Source organism: Camellia sinensis, chromosome 1, assembly GCF_055761805.1.
Source record: "Camellia sinensis isolate YWXY chromosome 1, ASM5576180v1, whole genome shotgun sequence".
NCBI classification, from domain to species: domain Eukaryota; kingdom Viridiplantae; phylum Streptophyta; class Magnoliopsida; order Ericales; family Theaceae; genus Camellia; species Camellia sinensis.
In genome coordinates this window covers 198,190,071-198,218,052 of record NC_138961.1, presented here as the reverse complement: position 1 = coordinate 198,218,052, position 27,982 = coordinate 198,190,071, and the positions used below count along the sequence as shown (strand labels likewise).

The following is a 27,982-nucleotide window of genomic DNA, read 5'->3' as shown; positions in this document are numbered from 1 at the left end:
TCATGGATGTGAAGCTACTCCGGCCTTGGGAAGACAAAGTTACTTCGGCCCAAGAAAGAGTAAAACTACTCCGGTCTGGAGGCAACTCACAGTTAGGCCGATCTCAGAGTTAGTCCGGTCGTGACTTACAATGGTTAGGTCGGTCAGAACTTGTTACTTGGAAGTCTGATCTAAGCGCATCAAGGTTGAACAGGGCAGCCGAAGTAAAGGTTTGGAGGAGAGGACCGAGCTAAGGATAGTTCGGCCTTCTGTGACTCGATATAGCCAAGTTTACTTCGGTCGAAAGGAAGTTCGGCCGTAAAGAAAACCATCCCACTTGGTTTGAGCAGTGGGGGAGGGTGTAAAAGGATAAGCATTATCCTTAAGAGATTGAATCCAAGGAGGACTCTGTATGGAGAAATACAAGTCCTACTAGGATTGTGCCATATGAAACTTATAAAAGCTCACAAGCATCACCTTGGAGGAGGTAATTGAACACAATCTTTTTGAGAACTTAGAGCTTTGTCTATTTGTCAAGTTTTCTGACTTAGGCATCGGAGAGGTTTCCGGCACACACCCGCCGGCTAGCTCACGTTTGTGTTTTCAGGTGACAAAGCGACGTCGTACGGAGGAGCGTGGACTTGGTCAACAGGATTATACGAGGAGAATTATTTCCTCCCCGTACAGTATCCTCTGTCAATTGCCTTCATTTTGTACACCCCATCAAAACAGTGATTCAAGTCTCATAATAATCATCTTGTGACAATGTGCAAACCAATAATGGCTTATGAATTTCTAATATAGCAAATGTACGCAGTTATTTACAAACCTATAATCCACCAAAAAATCAAAAGAGAACAAATAAATAATTTAAACAGCTCTATATTCATCACACATATACTTTTCTTTTCTTTTCTTTTCTTTTTTGGCAATGAACAAGTTCATCACATTTCACTCAGATAACCAGGGCAACCTTTGATGACAACACCTTCTGCAGTAGGGCAAGAAGCCAACGAGCATCCATCGGACCCACTTCCCCACCAATTGAGATCAATATGTTGCATCCCCATACACAAGTACAACAGTACTGCCATAAATGCCAATCCAGCATCAAGTGCCCCTGAAAGCACGTAATTGTGGCGGCTCCACCAGCTCCGGTAGTACCTATAAGCAACAAACCCCGAAAAGAAACCAATGATTATCCAGCTGGTGTAGTTGACAGCAGTAGCCGGAGGCATATTGATTACTGCACCTAAGAGCACCGGCATTGTAACGAGTCTAATCCACTGTTGGTTTGGGAATGCCTTGTGTGCAAGCCAGACTAGCAGAGGAGCTATAGCCCCAGCTAAGAAAAACCAGTTGATAGCAGAGTAGTAGCCCAGATCCCCAAAAATTCTCCGGGGTCCAATTAGACCCCAGATGACAGAGGCATCGTAGAAGACATGGTCACTGGGGCAGGTCCATGGGCTGCCCGGGGGTAGAAGAGCCCGATCACATATGTCTGGAATGGTGTCTATGAGCCACCATGCTGTTCCCAAATGCACCAATGCTGATACAAGAGTACCCACCACCTAATTTAACATATAACAAAGAGATTTTTAACTTTTGGTTGACAAGAAAACAAGTTTTTAGGGCAAGAGTATGCAAACGAAACTAACCTGGGCCATAAACATTGTTCTAGGAGGAATTTTCATGTAATGGCCAAGTTTGAAGTCTTGTAGAAAGGTGATTCCTTGCTTCATACTAATATACCCATAAACCTTAAAGCACATGTTGGCGACTGGATATCCCGGATAAATATAACCAATGATGTACTCCGTGATCACATTCAAGCCCGGTGTCTATTTGTCAATGAGAGAATAGCTATGTTAGAACAGTAATTTGGCAATTTCAATACTGAGATCATATGAATAGACTTTTAAGCCCCAAAGAAATTTTAGTGAAAGATTTGATACTACATGAAGCACTACAGTACATTAGAGAGCCGTACCTGATTTGTTGTGGCGGTGATGACTCCGATGGGAAGGGTGAAAAATGAGGCAAGGCCACATGCCAGCAGGACTCCCCACCATTTCAGCTGGAGTTGATCATTGTAGTACTCGCATATAAATACAGTTGCTGCAATGTTCACGAGGAGGATGCAACTGAACCACCATTCGGGGACTTGTTTGTATTTTCTCATGAGCTTTGTGTGCACATCCATCTTCCTTTCTTGGAAGGCAGACTTGCTTTGCTGCCACAATTCTCTGTACCCTTGTTAAAGTGAGTTTCACTTATAGTGCAACGAAAAGTAGACGATTTAATAGAGAAAAGAACCAATCTGTTACAAAGAGAATCATACAGAAACTAGTAACACCATAATTTTAACGATCCTACAGCTGACAGAACCAATTGATTTGATTTTGTAAGGAGAACCATAAGGAAGTTTAAATGAGAGTTTCACCAAGATATTAAATGCCAAGAATAGTGATTTCAATGTTAACCTTTTCTGTTAAAAAAGAAATGAATAGAACATTCTAATAGATGCTAATAACATTGTGTTTAACGTCCATTCAATTTTTGTTCGTTATAATGGGCAATTAAATGAGTGTTTTCGACCCACAATCTTCAGGAGTTGTGATATTTGATATTTGTTGGTTCACTTTGTGATCAACAAACATCACAACTCAAAGAAGTTGATTCCCGATCAAACTCACAGGTACATATGAAAGAGACAACTCTTCCAAGGGTTGCAATTTTTCTAGATGGATATGTTTTGTAACCAGTCACACAAATTTATAGACCTTGCCTATGTAGATTATAATATGATGTCCTGTGTTTCCCTCTCGTGTGTGATAATCAGCCTAACGATAATACCACCACAGTTATTTTGGTCCTCCAAAATCCAACAATATTTATTTCAGGCAAGCAATTGGACAATCCTTACCTTCCATGGAAGAGGAAGACATGAACAACAGTGGCAGTGAGGCAAGCAAAACTGACAGCATAGGTCATAGCAAATAAAGTGCTGAGATAGAGAGGACCTTCCCTCTCATATGCCTCCATGTTAATATGGAAGTTTGGATCTATAATTTCTGTGATATTGTAGTCTTGACCAGTGGATGTGAAGAGGCCATCTGAGAAAATGGGGAAAGTCTTGGCGTTGAAGAGATTGCACCAATAGGCAATTGGAGTAAGAACATACATGAAAAACACAAATCCAATTGCAATGTTTGCAGTAGCAAACCAAGGACTGGCAAGTGGGCTGCCAAGGTAAGCGGATATGCTAGACCAATCCAATCCAAATGCACCAATTCCGAGGCCACGAAGGCCTGAACCTAGCTGGTGTGCCAGGACAGAATTAGGGAAAAACCAACATAGCCATGAAAACGCAGTTAGCATTGGGAAGAGGTAGCCTGGAATGACATAGTAAGCAAAGCTGCAAATGAAGGCGATGAGGAAGAACTGGTTACGCGTTAATCCACCTTTAGGCCTCTCCTCTTTCTCATGTAATGCCCTGCTCAGACAAGAAGACAGTAATAGTGAAACAATGATTGATTTTGATCTTTGAAGATAATAATTTTATATCATTTGACTTGGTGATTTGTGCTTAAATTTACATGCTATAACTTGAAAAGTTCAGTAAATTTAGCACATGAATGTATCAATATAATTACTAATAAAACTTCCAAATACAATAAATGCATCATCCCAAGTTATCAATATAGCTCCAATACAATTGGACAAAGGCAGGTAGAACGGGATGGAAGAAAGAAATCCTATTTCTGTCCGGCTTCCTTATATGTGATTAGAGATTAAAAATGGTAAACAGAAAAAGAATATAAAATTAAAAATAAAAATAAAAGTTCTTTTCTTTTTTTCTTACTATATCTTCTTTTTTTTTTTCTTTTTTTTTCTTTGTTTCTCCCCAGTAACTTACAATATTTATTTTTCCTTCTCTTTACTAGATTTATAAATCAAACAGAATCATAATCCAAAATTGGTTAGAATATACCAGATTAAAATAGCCCAAGGCTCAATGAGAGGCCGTGGACTTTTTTTAGTAGATGTTCAAGGGTAATACTTAGATTTACCTATGCAATAATTTAGTAACATTTCAACATAAGTTTTGGTGGGACCATTTAATTTTGAGAAACAGCTATGCGTGATTGCGAAATTTGAAGTATTCAATCAAAATGTTTATGTTTTCTTTTTTGTCATGAAAAGGAAGGGAGAAAATATTTAGTATTCTTAAAGTAAGATGATATGATATTCTAAAATTGGCTCCAATGTTTTTACAATTTTTTTATTTATAAATAATTTAATCATAAAATTAGACACATATTTTTCAAAAAAACAAAACTCGTCTCAAATGAAAAAATTGTGTTCGATTTTTTAATCAATTTATGTATTTCTAAATTATTATTTTTATATTAAATTTTTAGAGAGACGAAACAAATGTCAATTGGAGTAATGATGATAACCATTAAATTAATATATATATATATATATATATATTTGTGTGTTTATTTCATCAAATTAATATATATATATATATATATATATCTTATATGAAAATATAGTTTTTTTTTTTGAAATAAACACACAAAAATCATATATTTTTAAAATTCTCAAAAAGAATCTTCATTCCAAAAAAAATCATATGAAAATAATGACTTTTAATTTAATTTTATTAACCAAACGAGTTTATAATTTTTTTTAAAGAAAATAAAAAAAAAAAAACATATTGTGTTTGGTTTGCAATTATGCACAGATTGAATTTGTGTTTTAAAGAAATGAAAACATATTTGATTTGTACCTATGCACAGATTGAATTTATGTTTTAAAGAAAATAAAGACATATAATTTTATTTTATTTTTTGAATGAAAATTGTTTTTGAAAATTTCAAAAATATATGATTTTTGTGTGTTTATTTTCATCAAAATAATTTTTATATTTAAAAAATAATAATTTGAAAACATAACTAAACATAGTAATTACTTTTTATTTATTTTAAATTTTTATTAAATATATTTAATATTAGTCTCATTTTAAAGGTATATTTTCAATAATATTAATTTTATAAATTTAACCCTCTGCACTTTTGGTCAAGTGTTACTTTGGCCCTTCTGTTAATACTTTCTTGTTTTTTTTTTAAGGATAAGTTATACTTTGTACCCTTGTACTTTACACAAAATCCAACTTTAGTCCCTACACATCAAAATTGTGACACTTAGCTCCCTAAAGAATAACTTCTGTTAGCCTCACTATTAACAGAATGGCCAATGTGACATTTGACCAAAAGTGCAAGGGGTTAAATGTCACAATTTGATGTGTAGGAACTAAAGTGAGATTTTGTGTAAAGTGTAGGGTGCAAAGTGTAATTTACGCTAAAATAATTGTACAATGTTTTATAATATTTTTATATAAAAAAATGTAGTACTAATTAAAAATTCTTAGCACATTTCTTCATGTAATTGTTGGGATTTCAAGTTATTTAATTTGATATTATTATTTTCATATTTGTAATTAATTTTTTATCTATTAATAAAATTTAAAATGATTATAGAGTCTTTACGATACATATTTTTATCAAAAAATTACAATTCAATGGTGTCAATAAAAAATATTTATAAAAAAATAGTAAACATTATAAATATTAATAATTATATCATAAACTGTTTTATTAATGTGTAATAACTCTTTTCAAAAATCACAATGGTAATTTCTCCCATTTTTATTATATATATGTTAACAAATGTTTTGAAGATGCTTGTTAAAAAATTCTTTCATTTCTATTTAATATTTAAAAATGGAAAAAGGCTACTATATACATACTTTTTATGACATTTCCAACGGTGCATCACTAAAAATTTAAGTAAAAATTCTCTTTGATATTGCCTGTTCCAACGGAAAGATTTGACTTTTTATCAAACCACTGGTAGACCAGGTCGACCGGCCAATGTAAAATTTTCGCAATTAGCCAAGAAACAACATCAGTGACCAAAATGATAAGGGGTCATCCCGGAGATCGACCTTCCAATGTAAAATTTTCACAAAACTTGCCTTCAGGCGGTCATCCGGGGCACACAGAGGGGACATCCGGTGGTGAAAATACAACGGTAATGAATAGCGATTTGATGAAAGGCACAAAGTATTATCAGTTTGGTGAAATATTTGATATATTCTCAATTTGATATAGGTTTGATGAAACCATTGGAGCACAAAAAGATGGACTTTTTCATCAAATTTAAATTTAGTGATGGATTTGGTGTAACGTTAGAGATGGCCCTACCCTTTTATGTGTAGCCATTTTTTCACTTGGACCCTTAAAAAAAATTCCCTTTTGGCCTTTCATGTTTTTATTTTTCTCAATTACTTTAAAAACTAATTTATGTTCAAAATTATATAGAAAATGACACATTAACAATCGTGACATAAAAATATTTTATTATATATAATTCACAACTCACACCTTTAACACGAATTTAAATCTCAATATAATATCTCTTATATCTTGTGACAGCTAACATAGCCTTCATTTGGCATACCAGGTTTTTTGGTTTTTTGGCTTCTCAAAAAGACAAAATAGGCTTTTTAACCTAATAAGACCAAACATTATATCCAAATCATAATCATTTTATTTTTTCTCTTACAAAAGTCAAAAAATCAAAAAAATTTATCTCAAACGAGACTTTTTGGCCACATGTTAAAATAATCAAAAAGTCAAAAAATCAACTCACATTCCAAATAAACCTCATAGTATTTTTTTATCTAATTGTAAATAGAAGTTGGCATTAGAGACAAAGTGAGAAAAAAAAAATTAAGTAAAAAAATAGTTAAACATAAAAAAAGACAGTTAATTTACCTTTTTTTGTGATAAACAAAAAATATAGATGCATGTGGATGCACATGGTAAAAACGTATACACAAATATTAAGAAATTAAACAATGACAAATTTTGAGATATAAGACCATCTCCAACGGTGAACCAAACTTGGCATCAAATTTAAATTTTGGTGAAAAAGTCACTTTTTTAAGCTCCAACGTTTTCACCAAATCGATATCAAATCCAGAATTCAGCAAAAATGGTACCAAACTGAGTGCAGGCGAAGCATTTCACCAAATCACTGTTCCTAACCGTTGGGATGAGACGAACAGGTCGACCATCCGGTTGACCAACCGGTTAACCAACCGGTCGCCCCGGAAAAAGTTCAGACAGTTCACAAAAAGGTTGAAACCAGTCAAAAAAAAAAAAAAAAAAAATTTGCCTAGGTAGTCGACCGGCCGGTTGACCACCCGGTCGACCACCAAAAGTTCAAAAGTTTCAAAAAAAAAAGGTTCAAACCGGTAAAAAAATAAAAAAATAAAAAAAAAATTTGCCGTTACCGGTTGACCGGCCAGTCGACCGGCCGGTCAACCAACCGGTTGCCCAGCGCAAATTTGATGAAACGGATTTGATGTTGAACCGTTGGAGCGCGAAGTATCAAATTAAGGAAATGACCCATTTTTGACTCAGATTTGGTGAAACATTTGGTACACCGTTGGAGATGCTCTAATTCAATAAAAGTAGTGATAATGACAACTCAATCGATTGTCAATAAAAAGAAGAAATGTTAAAAATAAAATAAAATCTCTAAAAAAAAAATTGTACATTTTAATTTACTTATTTTTTATAAAATTTTATTTAATATAAATTTTTTTAGAAAAATATTATCAATATATTCTTATCAACTCAGAATTTACTCTGAATGTGTTTATGTGATAGAAATTAAATTAATACCAAATAAAATAAATTTGAACTATTAGTTTTTTTAAAAAAAATAAATTCTGAATTCATTTCGTAATATTAATTACTAACTTTTTCATGCATCTATCAATGTTATTCACTGACCGTAAACTGTGAGTTAACTTTTTAATTTTTATGACTATTTTAATTTGGGGTTAAAAAATTGGGCAAATTACATATACACCCCTCCAGGTTTGACAAAATTACAGATACCCCCTGAGGTTTGAGAAATTACGAATTCCCCCCTGAATGCTATATTTGCATAAGAAATTAGGGGGTAATTTGTTATGAAATATAAACCTCAGGGGGTAAATTGTTATGAAAATACAAACCTCAGGGGGCGGGATGTAATTTCCGAAACCTCAGGGGGGTATCTGTAATTTAACCAAACCTGGAGGGGTGTATATGTAATTTGCCCAAAAAAATTTTATTTGAGATAATTTTTTTAATTTTTTTAACTTTTATAAGAGAAAAAATAGAATAATTATGAGTTAGATATGACATTTTATCCTATTTTGTTAAAATAACATATTTTGTCTTATATGACTATTTTAGCCCTAATAGACATCCCAAACGAGAACTAAATAACTAATAAAAAGAAAGAAATATATAGGGCAAATTACAAACACCCCCTCGAGGTTTGGTAAAAATACAGATTTTTTCCTGAGGTTTAAGAAATTACATACCGCCACCTGAGGTTTATATTTTCATAACAAATTGCTCCTTGAGATTTTTATTTTCATATAGATTCCCCCATAATTTTCCCTAATTTGTTATGAAATTTGACCCTCAGGGACAATTTATAATTTCTCAAACCTTAGAGAGAATCAATATTTTTACCAAACATCGAGAGGGGTATTTATAATTTGTCCAAATATATATATGTATATATATTTTAAGAAAATAATTAAAAATTAATTTTTAATTTTTTTTAAAATATAAAAAATAATATGATTTAAAATAAATTAAAATTTAACTTTTAACTTTTTCAAATCGTCCCAAAAGTGCCCATGATGATTTTTTGCGTTGATTCATTGTTGGCCCTGTTTGGTACAGCTTAATTTCAGCTTATTTCAGCTTTCAGCTTAATTTAAACTATTTTGATGTGTTTGGTTTAGCTTATAGCTTATAGCTTATAGCTTTGTGGAAGTCAGAAAACAGCTTATTCTTTGAGTGGGGCAGGAGATGCTTTAAGAATAAGCTGGAAATCAGCTTAAGCTGAAAGTTATAAGCTATAAGCTGTTTAGGCATAAGCTATAAGCACTTTCCCACAGCTCTACCAAACAGGGCCGTTGTATGCCTGCAGTAAGAGCATCCGCACTAACCTCTTCAAAATTTTAGTCAAGTTAAAGCTGAAAAACCTATTTTGTTATTTTAGCTAATCACCTACTATATTAAACTCTCTATTCTAATTCAATTTTATTAAAATATTATTTTGTTAGTGTATTTTCTATTCTTTATTTTTTTATTAAATTGATGAGAAGCAGCCAAATAATTTCTAAAAAATACAAAATATATATATATATATATATATTTGCTATTGACCGATTGACCGGCCCGATTCTCGGTCAGACATTCGGTTTCACCTAATTCTCGTGTTGTAGTGATGAACAGTTGCTTACTTCATCAAAAGAGTTATTGTAGTAAATTTAATAAAAAAATTAATTTAAATTTTTTTTGTTGAGAAAATTTGATAATTTATTAATTATATTTTAACTTTTTTGTTATTTTGAACGACCTGATGCTGATGCTCTAATAATGCATTTGTCACTTGCTCATAATTGAACATCGAGAAGTTAGCCTTCCAAATTTGACAGAACAGCAACGACATAAAAATTCATCAAAAATAAAAAATAAAAAAGCTCCAATCAGATTCACAAATAACAAGATGGGTGAATCGGAGGGGGACGTACCTGAACAGCGAGACCTGGACTAGATTCGCCGGCCACCACATCGCGGCTGGCTCCACCAAGTACCGCCTGAACATGCCCGCCCACCCGAACCCCAAAACCTGCGTCGTTATCACCACAATCAACGACACGAAGAACGTCAAATTCTTCCTATAGAAAACCTTAACGGCGCTAACGACGTGAATTGCGTAAACGTTTCCGGCGCCGGAGTTGGCGAAGATCGTAATCAGAACATGCTCTTTGACGTTGAATGGCCCCGGATTCAGCGTGAATTCGAACGTTCTCCCCTTGAAGAACACTCGATTCGTGATCGTCGACGCCATGAGGTGTCCGAGAGGAACAACCGCGATCTGAGCCGAGATCGAGGTGATGGAGAGAGGTTCTTTGCGGTACCAGAAGAATTGATTGAGGAATGAGAGGAGGACGCAGGCTAGGGTTCCGAGAGTCCACATACGGAAGGTTACCACCGGCAAGGTCTGATCGTCGGCGACCGGAACAGTGAGAGCTACTTGCTCGATTGGAGAGTTCTCTTCCCCGTACGGTTCATGAGGTGATGTTTCGGAAGTGGAGGCATCGACTTGGTTTTCTTCTTCCTTATGAACTACACATTCAAGCAAAGAAGGTATGTACTGTTAATCTACGAAATAAGCATTGAGAAATTTCAGAGAATGAACAAGTGAAGAAGATAAGTTCTTACTGAGTGGAGCTGAGATTTCCTGGGATGATGTCATCTCTTCTTGATTCTCTGTCTCTCTCTCTCTCTCTGTGCTCTGCTATGAAGTTTCTCTCTCTAACATCCCTTGATTCTCTGTTTGAGCTCTCTCTCTCTCTCTCTCACTCGCTAGTTACGTCTTTGATGTTCGCAGCTACAGCTCTCTCTCTCTCTCCTCTAACTGTCGGCTGGTTTGAAATTTGGGTCAACGATTAAATGAAGATGGGCCCGAATTATTAATTTACTTTTCAATTACTTGCTATCTGTGTTCTACGTCAGATATAAGATTAATTACAAATACTTTCATTAAAATCTCAATTTAATCATTTTAATTTTAATTATAATATTTAAATTTTTACAATTTGAGTTAAGTTTTAATATCACGCTTTTGTTCATCTCTTATAGTGGGTGTTTGGAAAGTAGGTTTTTTTTAGTAGTAAGATATTATTGGAGAAAAAAAATTTGTGTTTGAGAAGATGATTGGGTCTTTTTGTAGTTGGATGTAATGTTTGTAAGAGAAAAAATGAGATGATTATGGGGTTTGATATGATATTTTGTTTGATTTTTTTTTTTTTGTAACCAATTTATCTTTTAGTGAAAAAAAAATTCAAAAAAAACCTTCCCAAACACCGCCATAATATGAATGACAAAAAATTAAAATGAATAAAGTAAAATGAAACTTTTGATAAAATATAAAAATAAAAGTAAATTTTAATAAAAATGTAAATATGTTAATGAGTGAGAAATATGTCATAACTCACCATACAACTTATTTGATCTATTTATTATATGAATGATTTTTTTTTTGAAAATCGAATTACATCACAGTGGGATGATAGGCAATTATTTACTTACTTAGTGGGATCTTCAAATTTCAATAGCAATTCATGTAGAGAAATAATTATAGATTCGTAATTTTGTAAAATTGATGGACGGATTTTTTCATAAGTCCAGCTTCAATTTTCACTCTGCACAGTTTAGACTTGCACCTATGCATGTTAGACTTGTAAGGTAAACACATTGGCTTTGCACATGACTAATTTTATTAGCTAGTGTTAAGCATGGTCCGGATTGAATCGGATTGGGATAAAATCAGGATAAATTCTTTATCTGCGGTTCTTAAAAAATTGGAACCAATTCAATCCGTTTAAATCATGGAACCAATCCGAACCAATTCATTTAAAATACGGATTGGATCGATTTGGGACCACGGATTCACATAATTAAATAACAAAAATATATTTATAACATTTTAATTTTATAAAAATATAAACATAGCACTATATTAGTTCCACAATAACAACATATTTTTCTATAATAGTGACATGCTGTTCTAAAATTTAAACAACCATAAGAAAATTTGGTTTCACTATAAGTATTTAAACCATTACAAATTAAAACTAAAAACCAACAAACAAGAGTAATAAAAGAAAATATTATACGGTTTTAGGTTTGAGTTTAGATTTTATATAGAATTAAGAGAAGATACTATGGGGGATGATGCATAATAAAAATATAGACTATTTGTATACGGTTCGGATCGGTTCCAATTCGGAACCGAACCGCGGATTCAAAAAATCAATCCAAACCTATCGGATTGGACTGGACTGGACTAGACTGGATCGGATTGCAGATTTTACGGATCACTTGCTCAGCCCTATTATTAGCTACGAATGAAGTTTAGGGGTTTTGGTGATTCTCGTGATTAGGATTTTGGTCAAGTAGGATGTTAGGTAGGGTGGGACGGAATTGAAACAGAAGAGGAAGGTAAAGGAGGGTATGGAAGCGTTTTAGAATGGATAAGAAGGATAAAGGAGGACGGAAGGGTTGTTTGGAGTGTTCTAAATAAATGTATTTTTTGATTTTTTGGATTAAAAAGTTAAGGAAAAAAATATGATTGTTTAGGTTAACTTTTTGACTTTTTATGGAAAATATGTATTAAACTATTGTATAAATTAGTGTGTAGTTAGAGTGTACGAGAAGCTTAGAGGGTGACTTGTACGGCTGTCATGTCTGCAAAGGCGGAATAGATGGTAAGAAGTAATTGTCTACTTTTTGGGCATTACACTAGACGGTGCTATTCGGCTCGTGAAGGCCATCACAGGTCTCGTTTTGATAATCTAAACCGTTCAATGTGTAGAACTCGTCGAGTACTATATGCCTGTAAAAAATTACTTTAATCGGATATCGATAGCTATTTGATCAGATTTGTTTTTTTCCAACCGTTAATTATAACATCTTTATTTTTTTTATACAAAACTAATTTGATCATGTAGTTATCGATATCCGATCAATGTGATTTTTTACAAGCATATAGTACTCAACGAGTTCTAAACATTAAGCGGTTCAGATTATCAAAACGGGACCCGTGATGTGTCCCCACGAGCCAAACAATAATGTGGTAAAATTGCACCCAACTGTGCAACTTTTTGTCACACAATCGCAACACAAATCTGATTTCGTCAGATTGAGGTGTTGGTGAATAGTGATAAAATTAATTTTTTAATTTTTTTTTTTTTTAATAATGATAACTTTTTAACTTTTTAAGTAATTTTTTAACTTTTTTATTTTTTTGTAACATGACAAACTTGACCTTAAAGTAATATAAGAAGTTTAAGATAAATTGCAAATCGTAAAGAAATAAAAATCAGTCGTCAAAATTACAAAAGTAGGGAACGCAAAGAAAAAGAACAACAACAACAATAATAGAGTTATCCAATGATTTGGAGATTCCATGAACTTAGGGTTGGTTTGGGGTGTACTAAAAAAGTGCACTTTTTGTCTTTTTACGAAAAGATGTGCAGAAAAGTAGAGAGGTGATGTGATGGAAAAAAGATAAAAAGATAAAAAGATGGATTATATAGTAGATGACAAACAAGGCTTTAAAATAAAAAAAGTTGACTTTTAATTCATATTGCAATTATCAAATTTTTAACATGTTACTTAAGGGTGTAATTTTGGCCCGGCCCGGCCAATTCGAGTTCGGGTCGAGGCCGGGCCCATGTCGGGCCTTGCGTGCTCCAGTTTTTTTTAAAAAAAAAAATCAGGTCGGGTCGGGCCGCCCCACGGGCCAAAAAACTAGGCCCAGGCCCTAGCCTTAGCCCAACCCTAGGGGTATTCGGGCTTTGGGCCGAGCCAGTGGGGTCGGGGCCATGGGTTCGGGTCTTGGGCGGGTCTAAACAATTTTTTTTTTATTTTTCCTACCAAAATTTTATTATTTTTCATTAAAAAAAATGGGTATCGGGTAGACCGGCGCGGGCGGGGCCTCGGGCCGAGCTTTTGGACAGGTCAATGGGCCGGGCCAAACGGGACCAGGCCCATGGGCCGGGCTGAGCTTCAAAACAATGGCCCAAGCCCTAACCCAAGACATTGGGATGAGCTTGGGCTCGGACCTTAACAAGCCAAGCCCACCTCGGACAGCGGGCAGACTTCAGACAGCCCGCAAGTCATGGGCCAAAATTACACCCCTAATGTTACCCTCACCTTTCTTTTTTTTTTTCTTTCTCTTTTTTATTTTTTTATTTTTTTTATTTTTTTATTTTTAACACCAAACCATGATGTGATAGGTAAAAGTTGGGGACCCATGACGAGGGAAGGAGGCAACTTGTGAATGGAGAACGACTATTTGAATAAGGGGTTGACTTTCCTATATTGAGTTTGTGGGGTTTATTAGGAATCTTGTTTTGATAATCTGAATCGTTGAATGTATAAAATTCGTTGATTACTATGTATCTATAAAAAAATTATATTGATCAGATATCGATAATTACGTTATCAAATCCGTTTTGTATATAAAAAAAAATAAACGATAAAAAAATAAACAGTTAACAGGAATCTCCTCTAATAAGATAGATATAGATATCCGATCAATATAATTTTTTATAAATATATAATGCTCAATAATTACTCCATATTAAATAATTTAGAGTATTAAAATAGAACCCGTCATAATCTTGTACGAATCTAATAATATCTTCTAATTTGATCACGAGTTGAGGAGAAACCACCTATCAAAAATTCGGCTTGGTCCACGCTTTCTTGAGATAATCTTTTTCCGTAAAACTTCGGCCTACGCCGAGCCCAATAGAGTTTCCAAATAATTATTCGGAAGTGATTGAGGGCCCTAAATTTCGGGGCTCGAATGCCCCGAAATTCCACTTTAAGTAAAAAAAAAAAAAAAAAAAAAGGAAAAAAGAAAGAAAAAAAAAAACAGTTTTCAAAAATGGAAATTAGGGACATTAGGGGCAAATTTTTTAGGGCCACCAATCATTTTCCATAATTAATATAGCCCTGCTTAGCTCACACTCCTTACTTATTTATTTCTTGGTTAAAAAAGGAAAAAAATCAAAGAAATCATAGTTAGGCTTCATTGGACAAGTGATTTTTTTAGTTAAAAGATTAAAAAATTACTAAAACAAAGTGATTTTTTTAGTTAAAAGATTAAAAAGTTATTAAAAAAATTAAAAAGTTAATAACTTATATTAAAAAGTTAAAAATTTTATTTATTTTTTTATTTTTTGCATATCTTGTGGTAAAAAGTTAAAAAATTATTTTAAACATATTAATTTTTTTACATCATATTTTAGTAAAAAAATTAAAAAATTACTAAAAATATATATTCTCAAACGAAGCCTTACTAGCTTTAATTGTGTGAAGTATTTGATAAAAAAAATTTAATGAGAGGAAGAATGCCATGTCTACGAATTTATTTGAAATGATGAAAAGTAAACAGTGAAAAACGAAATCGATTCTAGTGTTTCACTTTTCATTTCTAATTTAATTCGACATTGAGAGGTTGAATATAAAAATCGTTTTTCAATTTAAAGGGTAAATTAGACATTTGAAAAATTATTTTAAAATGCAATGTGAAAGCAACATTAATGAAATCGTAGTTGGATGTCCAAAATAGAATGTGCTTTTTGGATTTTTAAGTTAAATAATCAACATAATTGAGACTCACAAATTCACCTATTGTGATATAGTAAGTTGAGTATGTAATAAATTAAAAGTAGATACTTAACATTATATATTATTGTGGGTCTAATTAACAAAAAAATTATTAGAGATTTTAAAAAAAAAAATTAATTGTGTATTTAGATTTATTGTAAAAATTGTTGCCAAACAAGGCATCGAATCTGTACCAACTGCACAACAAGTTACATTTCACAACCTTAATGAATTAAGGGCAAATTACATAAATAGTCTTATAGTTTGGGGCTTGTGTCAGTTTGGGGCTTGTGTCAGTTTGGTCCTTGACTTTTCCATTGTAACACATTTGACTCTAAATTTTGAATCTTGTTCCAAATAAGGATAATTGAATATATAATTAGATTTTTCAAGGGTAAAATTATCAATTTGATAAAATATAAACTAATTTGACAAAAATAAATGTCAAACAAATATTTTTGAATTTTTAAAAATTATTTCTACCTACTAAAAATAAAATTACGTAAAATTGATAAATCTTTTAGACATTTATTTATTTATTTTACCAAATTAATTTTTATTATGTGTTTGGATGATAATCATGTAAAATTAATTTTAAAAAATTAATCATGTAATTTTTATTAATTTTACATAATTTTATCATTGGTGGATAAAAATAATTTTAAAAAAATTAAAAATATTTTTTTGATATTTATTTTTGTCAAATTAATTTATAATTTATCAAATTAACGATTTTATCCTTGAAAAATCTAATGATATTTTCAATTGTCCTTATTTGGAACAAAATTCAAAATTCATAGTCAAATGTGTCACAATTGAAAAGTCAGTGACTAAAGTGACACAAGTCCCAAGTTATAGGGACTATTAGTGTAATTAATCCATGAATTAAATGAGCCAATGTATTAATACCAACTTCACGGCTAGATACATTATGTGCTACAGTTTTCCCAATTCCTATACTATATTCATATCCGAACTCGCACCTTTTAAACATCCTCAAACCCAATATTTAAAATTTGGATAATTTTACAGCACGTGAAAAATTGCGAAGATTTTATCACAAATTAATCATATTACAATGTACACCTATTAATTGTTTGGCAAAATTAGTGAGATCTTAATTCTGTGTTTAGTTGGAAGATTTGGGAAGAAATTTATAAAAAAAAAAAAAGAGAAAAAATATGTGAAATTAGGTAAAATATTAGTATATTTTATTTATATTTTATCTACTTTTTTTCTTTCTCTTTCAAAATCTCCTCTCAAATCTTTTAACCAAACATAGGGTACGTGTAATTTTATGCAAGTTCAGATCCTACAGCTGAGGTCCCTGAGCTTTTAAATTTTGATGTTTGCATTTTTTTTTTTTTTTGTTTTTTGACCTGATCTATCATTCTAAGTTTAGCTCCTCAATTCGTTCAGAGAAAATGGCGATGAAGAGATCATTCTATCTTTTAAATCTATAGCTCCAATGTTATGAAGATTGCATTTGATATTTGAGGAATATATTCTTAATTTGGTTGTCTCAAACTCCTTGGTGTTTATGAATAATGTAAGTAAGAGTGTGGTAACATAGCACAATATATGTATCTATTGTAACATAAAATAATATTATTGTAGTGGTAGTTCAGATTCTCAACAGCTTTACAAACAATTTTATAAGGGGAAGAAAATAGTACAATATGTTAGTATATACAAATTAAACTAGTGATTGATGCTAATTGGTAAGTGGTGGGGATTGATTGTTATTACTAAAATCTTATGCTTTGATAATAATGGTTGATAATTTTTTTTTTTTTTAAAGCCATAATTTATGAAATCTCTTTGTTCGAAAATAGTAAAATTTATATCATTTTTTTTTTATATGTGGAGTGGTTTTCCATGAATATAAAGTTAATGTATATGTAAATCACATCACAAGTAATTAAACAGACTTAACTCTCTAGCTACTTCAATAAAATTTTAAAGTGCTACTATTTATCTCTATCTCTTTTATTAAGAATCTTGACCACTTTTATTTTTTTATTTTTTTATTTCAATTTTGTCCAAACATAAAATTTTATTTTTACCTTCATCCTTAATCTTCTAATCCTAACACTAATCCCATCTCTATCACCTCTGGCAATCACCACCATCTCCGACCACCATCTAACAACTCCTAGTTGCCGCAGCCACCACTTCCTCTAACGTCTCACCCATAGTTACGTACCGGCCGATTCGTACCAAAAAATCAGAGGATCGATTCGGATATGGACCAATATAGCGGTGAGACTGAAATTCGCAGCCATAGCGTCCGAGTCCCGGTACGTAGCGGCTTGAATCCGATACAGAGGACTGATACAGTCCGATTCTCGCCGGTACAGATGAAAATCAATGCAGAGAACTACTCGTGGCTCTGATGCTATTTCTGGTTTTGGATTGCTGGTCTTCGCTAAAGTGAGAGTGCAACTATGAGGTTCACGAAGAGGTCGTGCTATCCATCGGCAACTTCCAGCGTATTTCAGAATGCTTTTCTTGGTCATGTGTCGTTGAGTGAAGCTTTGAGGCTACAGCAAGCTATGTATGATGTGGAGCCGCAGAGTATATATCTTATATTTATATTTTATATAAATGTAAATTGATAGCTTTGGGCCAGAATATTATGCTGAAGAGTTATGGGTTGTTTTGAGCAATCTTGGGCCCATAACTAACTCGTGGGTCTAGTTGGTGTACAATGGATTTATTTTAAATGGTAGATAATTGAAAGTTATAATTGAGACTAAAATAAATATATATCGTCTTAGTTGAAAATGAATTAAAAGTGTTTATACAGATCAAATTTTTGATTAAAATGTGACAAATTAAGGGTAAAAGAGCCAAAAAAATGCATAAAATTGAGTTTCAGAGGGATTGTTAATGATTTTTAAAATTTCACGGCCACGACAACCGATTCCCGATACGTACCGGCCGATACTACCGATACCGATACTCCGCGATCGATACCGTTACGTTTCCCAATAACGCGATTTAGAACTATGGTCTCACCATCCCCCCCCGCCACAACCACCTCCTCATCGCCGCAACCACCACTCTCTGACGCCACTCTTTAACCCCACAACATCATTGTTACAAACCCCCCTTCTTCATTTTCCTTTTCTTCTTTAGCCTCACCTACGGCGACGGCTAAGGTTTTCAAATCGCACTAGGGTTTGCAGCGACAAAAATAAGGAATTAAGAAGGAAGTCTCACGGAGGTGGTGGTACAGGGATGAGATGGGTTAGGGAAGATTGCTACGACCGACAATGGTGACTGGCAGGTGGTGGTGAGATTAAGATCGAGATCGCTAGAGAAAGAGAAGGAGCAGTGGTAGCGCTAGGTGTTGATTAATAGGTTTGGAAGAGTTTCACAGTGAGTAACAAGGAAGCTATCGTGAGGGTGGAGATCGCTCAAAGGAAGGTCGCCGACGATAAAGGTTTGCTGGCAATGAAAGGGGTTGCCAGAAGAAGAAGAGTTGGAGATCTAAAGAACAAAGGTGTAGTTGATATTAAGATGGGGATTCAAAAAAAAAATAAAGGAGACTCATTTTGCTAGGTGGGAGTTCAAAAAAAAAAGGGCAAAGTAAAAAGGTAAGGGTAAATAGCAGCTGTTTAGTTTGATTTTTAGAATTTTTTTTTAAATTAAATTTTAAATTGGCGAAAGAAATAAAAAATAAAAATATTTATTATTTTTATATAATTTTATCTTCTGTGAGGGCGGAAATAATTTCTTAGGTAGTACCCTTGCCGATGGACTACCCTTGCAAAGTGAAGTGGATCAATTTCTTAGATAGTACAGGTAATTTGTTATTTGTCATTGATCTCTTCAAAGGGTAAAAACAAGTGGTTATGTAGGACAAAAGCCACATTGATCTCTTCAAAGGCAATTTGTTATTTGTAATTCATAGTCCTCTCTATTCTTGGAATAAATATTGAACTTAACAGTGAGAGTGAATAATATCACAATTATATTTACTCATATTTGAAGGTTTACATTTATGCCTTCTTAAAGTATATTTGTTAAGTTTTCAATTTTACTTACTTGATATATTCGAATGTATTTTTTACTTTTTGCAAGATTTTGAGCTCATGATACTAAAATCCTATTGATTTGGAGATTTTATAAGTTTAATGGAAAATATAATTGAAGCCCAAATCAGGTCGAATAAATGCTTGATGATATTTAAATTTTTACAATTTAGGTTAGGTTTTAATATAACTGTTTAACTACCATAACATGGATGACAAAAAATTTAAATGGATGAAATAAAATTGAATTTTTGATAAAATATAAAGACAAAAGTAAATTTTAATAAAAACATAAATATGTTAATGAGTGAGAAATGTGTCGTAGCTCACAAGACTTATTTGATCTATTTATTATATGAATGATTTTTTTTGAAAATCAAATTACATCACAGTGGGATGATAGGCAATTATTTACTAGTTAGTGGGATCTTCAAATTTCAATAGCAATTCATGTAGAGAAATAATTATAGATTCGTAATTTTGTAAAATTGGACCGATTTTTCCATAAGTCCAGTTTCAATATTCACTCTGCACGGTTTAGACTTACACCCATACATGTTAGACTTGCAAGGGAAACACATTGGATTTGCACATGACTAATTTTATTAGCAACGAATGGAGTATAGGGGTTTTGGTGGTTCTCGTGATTAGGATTTTGGTCAAGTAGGATGTTAGGTAGTGTGGAAGGAATTGAAACATAAGAGGAAGGTGAATGAGAGTATGGGAGGGTTTTAGAATGGTTGAGAAGGACAAAGGAGGACAAAAGAGAGATTTAGAGTAATATAAAAAGTTTAAGATAAATTACGAGTCGTAAAGGAATAAAGATTAGTAGTCAAAATTACAAAAGTAAGAAAAGTGAAGAAAAAGAGCAACAACAACAATAGAGTTATCCAATAATTTGGAGATTCCATGAACTTAAAATAAAAAAGTTAACTTTTAATCTATATTGCAATTATCAAATTTTCAACATATTGCCCTAACATTCCTCTATGTTGCAATTTTCCTTTTCTTCTTTCTTTTTTTTTGTCTTTTTAACACCAAACCATGATGTGATAGGTGAAAGTTGGGGACCTAGTTGATGATTGAAGTCATGATGAGGGAAGTAACTTGTGAATGGAGGATGAGTATTTGAAAAAGGGGTTGGCTTCTCTCCTATTGGGCCTGTGGGGGTTCACCATGGGTCCTGTTTCGATAATCTAAATCATCCAATGTGTAGAAATTGCCGAGTACTATATGCCTGTAAAAAATCATGTTAATCGGATATCGATAACTATATGATCAAATCCATTTTGTATAAAAACAATTATAGTAAAAATTAAACGGTTGATAGAAATCTGCTCCGATGAGATAGCTATCGATATCTAATCAATGTGATTTTTTACAAGCATATAGTACTCAATGAGTTCTACATATTGAATGGTTCAAATTATCAAAACGGAACCTGTGATTGGCCCCTACAGATCCAACAATACCTTTCAATCTGATCACGGATTGAAAGGAAGCCCAGCCTTTGAAAAATTCTGCTTGGTCCACGCATTCTTAATATAATTGTTTTTTGTAAAACGTGGGCCTACACCAAGCCCGATAGAGTTTCCAAATAATTAAGGGTTTTTTACCAGCTGATCTCAATAATTGAATCTATCGCCCATTTGGTCCTAAGTTTCTATCTCATGCACTAGGAAGTTCTGTTATATTTTTTTATCCCAATTTTGCTCTTGTTGTTTTACTGCTAGCCATTGATGAATTAGTGGTGTTGGTGAATATGAGAACTACTAGAACCATTGATAAATTCGTTGGTGTTGGTAAACATGAGAACTGCCTCTGTAGCCCTTGGATTTGAAAAAGATGGCATTAGATCTGAGAGAGATCAAGAAAATCGACATGAATGGAGATGGGGTGCATTGACATTGACGAGTTTCATAGCTATTGATGAATTCGTTAGTGTTGATGAACATGAGAACTGTCTTTGTAGCTCTTGAATTTAAGAGAGATGATGTTAGATCTGAGAGAGGTCAAGAAAATCGACATGAATAAAGATGGGTGTGTCAACATTGACGAGTGTGAAGCTCTATATTGTTTATACCAGTGATAAATTTGTTTAAACCAATGATAAATCAGTGATAAATATGTCACTGATGAATTTGTTAAAAAATTTACACATAACTTACCTGATTTAAGAGAGAAGGGGGGCATCACAACAAATTTATCACTGAATTAAGTAATAAATTTATCAGATCAATTAAATGTCTGTAGAAAATCAACAACACCTTTCAATGCACTGATTGGACACTTTGCATCCCAAACTGGTGATGAAGGAAGATGGTGGCAATGACGATGTTGAAGATGGTAGATTGGTGAAGGAGGAAGATGGTGGCAATGACGATATCGAAGATGCTACGGAGGATTACGGTGTTGAAGCTAGCAGATAAATGATGGGGGGAGGAGCAACGGTGATGGAAACGAAGGAGAAGGAGATGATGGTTAGTGATGGAGGAGGAGGAAGAAATGGTGTGCCAATGACAGAAATAGAAGAGAGAGAGAGAGAGAGAGAGAGAGAGGGATATGTTTGAGTTTAGGATAAAATTACTCAACTGAATATAAGGGGCAAAAATAGAAGATGGGCTAAATTATTTTGGGTCAGAACTTTCTAGGACTCAACTTATTTATTTCTTGCTTAAAAAAGGAAAAATCAGAGAAAACATATTTATTAGCTTTAATAATGTGAAGTTTTTGATAAAAAAAAAATTAATGAGAGGAAGAATGCCCCATGTCTACGAATTTATTTGAAATGATGAAAAGTAAACAGCAAAAAATGAAATCGATTCTAGTGTTTCACTTTTCATTTCTAATTCAATTCGACAATAAGAGGTTGGATGTAAAATCATTTTTCAATTCAAAGGGTAAATTAGACATTTGAAAAATTACTTTAAAATGCAATGTGAAAGCAGCAGTAATGAAATCGTAGTTGGATATCCAAACTAGCATGTGCTTTTTGGATTTTTAAGTTAAATAATCAACATAATTGAGACTTACAAATTCACCTAAAGTGATATAGTAAGTATTAGAGTTGATGTATAAAGAGAGAAATACAGAGAGAATAAATTGTATGTATTATTATTGATTGATTTGTGTATTATGTATATTACAAGGATTCCTATTATATAGGAGAGGATTTGGGAGTAGGTGAGGAGTAGGTGCAGGTGGTAGTGGAGGTGGTAGGTAGAGTGGGTGGTAGTGGAGGTGGTAGGTGGAGTGAGTGGTAGTGGTAATTTACATTTACACAATTTACATTAACAGTCCCCCTCAAACTCAAGGAGGATAAGCACTAGCCAACTTGAGTTTGGAGAGAGTCACAAAACAGAAAAATAAAATAAAACAGGATAGGAGACACGGTATGGTCGTGTCAGACCGTTGTAGGAGACACAGTGTGGTCGTGTCAGACCGGTGTAGAAGATAGTTTACGGGGTCATGTCGGACTGATGTAGAAGACAATTTACGGAGTCATGTCGGACCGTTGTAGCAGGACAGCTTACGAGGTCATGCCGGACCGATGTAGCAGGACAGTTTACGAGGTCATGTCGGACCGATGTAGCAGGACAGTTTACGAGGTCATGTCGGACTGATGTAGCAGGACACTGTGTGGTCGTGTCAGACCGATGTAGAAGACAGTTTATGGGGTCGTGTCGGACCGTTGTAGCAGACAGTTTACGGGGTCATGTCGGACCGATGTAGCAGGACACTGTGTGGTCGTGTCAGACCGATGTAGAAGACAGTTTATGGGGTCGTGTCGGACCGTTGTAGCAGACAGTTTACGGGTTCATGTCGGACCGTTGTAGCAGACACTGTGTGGTCGTGTCAGACCGTTGTAGAAGACAGTTTATGGGGTCATGTTGGACCGTTGTGGTGGTGCACCAAGGGGGCGACTTAGGGAGTGCGCCATGAGCGACTTATACATGATACTGTGTATAACCCCCCCTCAAACTCAAATAGGTGTGAAGATAGAAACCTATTTGAGGTTGAAACAAAGGGATTGATAAAGCTGACCGGTGTAGAAGACACTGTATGAGTGTGTATATAGGCTGCCCAAAAGATATACATGGATGTAGATATCGAGCCCTCAAAAGTCGTGCCCAATCTTTCAAAAGGCGTGCCATCAAAAGGCGTGCCCAGTTTGTCTGGCGTCAAGAGGCGCGCGATGCGTGTGGCTGCCTCGGCTATTTAACCAAGACGGAGCCTGAGGTCGAGGCAGAGGCAAAAAACTTGCGAAATCCTCTGAAAAAACTTTTCGTTGTGCTGAGAGAGAGAGTCTGTAACACTCTGTTGCGAGAGATATTCTGTAACACTCTGTTGCCCAGAAAATGGCCTCGTCTTCCCGGAGTCTACTCATTCTCTTTCCAGACCTCAACGAGTCAACAAGAGAGAAAACTGGTGCGGTGGCACTGGAACCTCAACCAAGCGCCCCGGAGTTTGCTCCGTTGAACTTTCCGATGCGGTCTGTGGAGCAAAAAATGGCGGTGCAGTCGGATGTGGAGGCCAATCAGTATACGTTGCAGTCATGTGTGGAAACCATGACGGCAGTCACAAACTTGTCGAACCGGCTGCAGAGTAGGACAAATGAGGTGCAACAGTTAAACGCCCAATTGGCTCTACTCCAACGCATGTATAAGGATGCGCGAGCACAGATAAGTGTGCTAAAGGCGGAAAACAAGGATCTGAAGCGGAAGGCCACCGTGATGTTCCGATTTGGAGGTCCGCCATATGCTGCAGTGGAGGAGCAGTAGGGAGTGAACGTGCACGGCGGCGCGGGAAACACAGAGGCAGCACTGTCAAGGGCCGCCCAGGACGGAGGCAAGAAGAAAAGACCGGCGGCAAAGTAGAGAAGAAAAAATCCCACTGTGGGTGTGGTTGTGGTTGTGGTGGTGTTGTTGTTGTTGTTGTTGTTTTTTTTTTTTTTTTTTTTTTTGGTGTTGTAAAATTCTGATCGGGGTTGATCCCCGGCATGAAAAAAACGACAAGTTTGTGGAATGATGAAGGGTTGTGTTGTTTGTGTGGTTTGTTTTTTTTTTTTTTTTTTTTGTTTTTTTTTTGTTGTTGAAAAGTAAGGGAACCGAATAATAAAAAAAAATATGGAGATGGGGATGAAATGATAAGCATGGTGATGATGAATATATAATAATGAATAAAAATAATAAAGGATGGAGTGGGGAACAGGACGAATCGAGAGCACCAATTAAGTTTTATAATAAAAAATAAAATTGGGGCGGTGGATGGGTGTGAGTAAAAAAGAAAAAGTAGTAGTTGACAGAGTGGGAGTAATATATGAGAAGAAACATATACATATATATATATATATATATAGTAAAATAAAAGAAATCGGAGTGGGCTTGGGGGTGGGGAAAAAAATGACCAGAGAGAGAGTAAAGGGCATTGGTTAGTGGGATTGACTAGTGGTTGGAAATAGGGAGGAGGGATTGTTGTTGGAGAGATCTGTTTGGTGGTGCTCTGGACCAGCCACAGCACAGAGCATATCGGAGAATGAAGATGGTGATTGCGAAGGTTGTGAAACTCCTGACGGTGTTGATGATGCAAATATACGTGCAAACACACTGCTGCTACTGCAATGTGCACCATTACCGCTTGAGCTAGAGGAACCGCTGGCTGTTGCGATGGTTAAGTTGGCCGACACCGGTTGTGGCGGTGATATTCCGGAGGGGTTTTCCGGCGCTTCTGAGCTTTGAATGGACAGAACAGGAGAGAGAACACCAGTGGATGGAGTGAGAGGAGGTGGAGTTGGACTAGAAGACGACAAAGCAATGATGGCTGTTGGCTTCTTCCCTTCCCCGAGTCGCTCTAGCAACTTGAATTCCTGGAACCCACCTTCAGACAGTCATGGTCTGAGAGAGCCGAGAGGTAAGAGAGAGGAAGATGAAGTTACAGTCTGGGTATGTGTAGAGGTCCGGCGGGTGGCCAAGGCAAGGCTGCCGCCCGCCGGTGAAGCAGAATGAATAGGTTCTTAACCTTGCTCTGATACCATATTAGAGTTGATGTATAAAGAGAGAAATACAGAGAGAATAAATTGTATGTATTATTATTGATTGATTTGTGTATTATGTATATTACAAGGATTCCTATTATATAGGAGAGGATTTGGGAGTAGGTGAGGAGTAGGTGTAGGTGGTAGTGGAGGTGGTAGGTGGAGTGGGTGGTAGTGGAGGTGGTAGGTGGAGTGAGTGGTAGTGGTAATTTACATTTACACAATTTACATTAACAGTAAGGATGTTGAGTTTTATATAGTTGAGTGTGTGAAATTAAAAGTAGAAAAGTTTATATAGGTAAGTGTGTGACAAATTAAAAGTAGATGCTTAACATTATACATTATTGTGGGTCTAATTAACAAAAAAAAAAAAATTATTAGGAATTTCAAATATTTTTTTTAATTGTGTATTTAGATTTATTGTAAAAATTGTTGCCAAACAAGGCATCGAATCTGTACCAACTGCACAATAAAGTTACATTTCACAACTTTAATGAATTAAATGAGCCAATGTATTAATACCAACTTCACGGCTAGATACATTTAGGTGCTATCCCAATTCCTATACTTCATTCATATCCGAACATGCACTTTTTAAACAACCTCAAACCCTTAATATTTAAAATTTGGATAATTTTACGGCACCTGAAATATTTCTAAGATTTTATCACAGACTAATCACATTACAATGTACACCTATTAATTGTTTGGCAAAATTAGTGGTACCTTAAGTATAATTTTATATAAGTTCGGATCCTACAGCTGAGGTCCCTGAGCTTTTAAATTTTGATGTTTGCAATTTTTTTTATTTTTTTTTACCTGATCTATCATTCTAAGTTTAGCTCCTCAATCTGTTGAGAGAAAATGGTGATGAAGAGATCATTTCATCTTTTAGATCTATTGCTCCAATATGTAATGAAGATTGCATTTGATATTTGAGGAATATAATAATCTTAATTTGGTTGTCTCAAACTCCTTGGTGTTTATGAATAATGTAAGAGTGTTGTATAATAACATTGCATAATATATGTATGTATTGTAACATAAACTAATATTATTGTAGAGGTAGTTTAGGTTTTCAACAACTTTATAAGGGGAAGAAAATAGTACAATATGTTGTTGGTATATACAAATTAAACTAGTGATTGATGCTAATTGGTATGTGGTGGGGATTAATTGTTATTACTAAAATCTTGTGTTTTGATAATTATGGTTGATAATTTTCTTTTTCTTTTTCTTTTTCTTGGTTTTCAATTTTATAATTTTTAAGTCATAATTTCTGAAATCTCTTTGTTCGACGATAGTAAAATTCATATCATTTTTTATATATGGAGTGGTTTTCCATGAATATCAAGTTAATGTATATATGCATGTGATGTGTTGTGTTGGTATTAGGGATGAACAACGGATATATTGATCCGCCGCATTTTGGACGGATGCGTGATGACGAATAGACGGTTGCGGATTGATTTTTTCCAATCTGCTAATTTGGCAGACGGATGGCGGATTTGAGGTTCCTTTGGCCGCAACCAAACCGCCAAACCGCGAGCACCCTTAGTAATTTAAAAGATTTTGTGTTTTTAATTTTTTTAAATATTTTGTTTGTGTTTTCAATTGAAAAAGAGTTTAAATATTCTGTTCAAAAAATGTTTTCAACTTGAATATATTTTTTGAATTAAAAAAAATAAATGTATTATTTATTTATTTTTTTTGGTTTTTAAATCTAACTCTAAAAGTAATAAATAGAAAATATGATATATGTTGGTTGGTTTTTATTTTCCAAAACATATATAAATGTAACAATACAGAGACATACAATCTCTACTACAGCTCTGTTCATAGTTTTGGTGATTTGAATTATTTTTATATTTTAAGAACCACATCTTGTAATACTTTATGTAGATGAGGCATGTTATGATTGTAATATGTGGATGAGGCATGCAGTGATTGTGATATTCTAAAATTTCAAACTTTCTTTCTTTGTATGAGGCATGCAGTAATTGTAATACTTTTTCAAGTCATTGACTGTACTACTTTCTTTCTTTTTTTTCTTTTTTTTTTTAAGGAAGTGCACAACTTGAATTATGTTGAAAATTTATAAAATTTCAAACCACTAAATCGATTCGCATCCATCTGCCAAACCGCCAATCCGCTCAATCTACATCCGCCAGATTGGTAGACGAATGCGAATTGATTTTCTCCAATCCGCCACGGATAACGGATTGGAGATTCTGTGGCCGCAACCGACCCGCACCACACCTAGTTGGTATACATCCGCCAGATTGGTAGACGGATGCGAATTGATTTTTTCCAATCCACCACAAATGACGGATTAGAGATTCTGTGGCCGCAACCGACCCACACCCACCCCTAGTTGGTATGAATCACAATGACAAATCAACATTAAATTCTAATGGTAATGAATTGTCAACACAACTTCCAAATATGTTGCTTTCAAATCTGTTAGGCATATATATGTATTTGTTGTGTTGGTATAAATCACAACACAAGTAAGATCGTGTAAATAGACTTGACTCTCTAGCCACTTCGATAAAATTTTGAAGTGCTGATATTTATCTTTATCTTTATCT

At 34.2% G+C, this 27,982-nt stretch overlaps 1 protein-coding gene across 1 annotated transcript; it reads right to left on the bottom strand.

The window, feature by feature from the left end:
* Positions 1-736: 736 nt before the first annotated feature.
* On the bottom strand, positions 737-10,722 carry LOC114321333 (oligopeptide transporter 7-like). The gene is made up of 6 exons (XM_082891996.1): positions 10,356-10,722; positions 9,662-10,259; positions 2,906-3,475; positions 1,970-2,225; positions 1,638-1,820; positions 737-1,550 (listed from the first exon to the last, which is right to left on the bottom strand). Exons 1-6 carry the CDS (start codon positions 10,387-10,389, stop codon positions 924-926), a joined length of 2,268 nt encoding a protein of 755 aa, XP_082748122.1. The 5' UTR covers positions 10,390-10,722; the 3' UTR covers positions 737-923.
* Between the last annotated feature and the right edge of the window lie 17,260 nt (positions 10,723-27,982).

Excerpts from the sequence above, each read along its gene's own strand:
- LOC114321333 (XM_082891996.1), bottom strand. The coding sequence starts at position 10,389 with ATGACATCATCCCAGGAAATCTCAGCTCCACTCA. Across the intron at positions 10,260-10,355 it reads GGAAATCTCAGCTCCACTCA|TTCATAAGGAAGAAGAAAAC; the intron begins GTAAGAACTTAT and ends TTGAATGTGTAG. Across the intron at positions 1,551-1,637 it reads GAACAATGTTTATGGCCCAG|GTGGTGGGTACTCTTGTATC; the intron begins GTTAGTTTCGTT and ends ATGTTAAATTAG.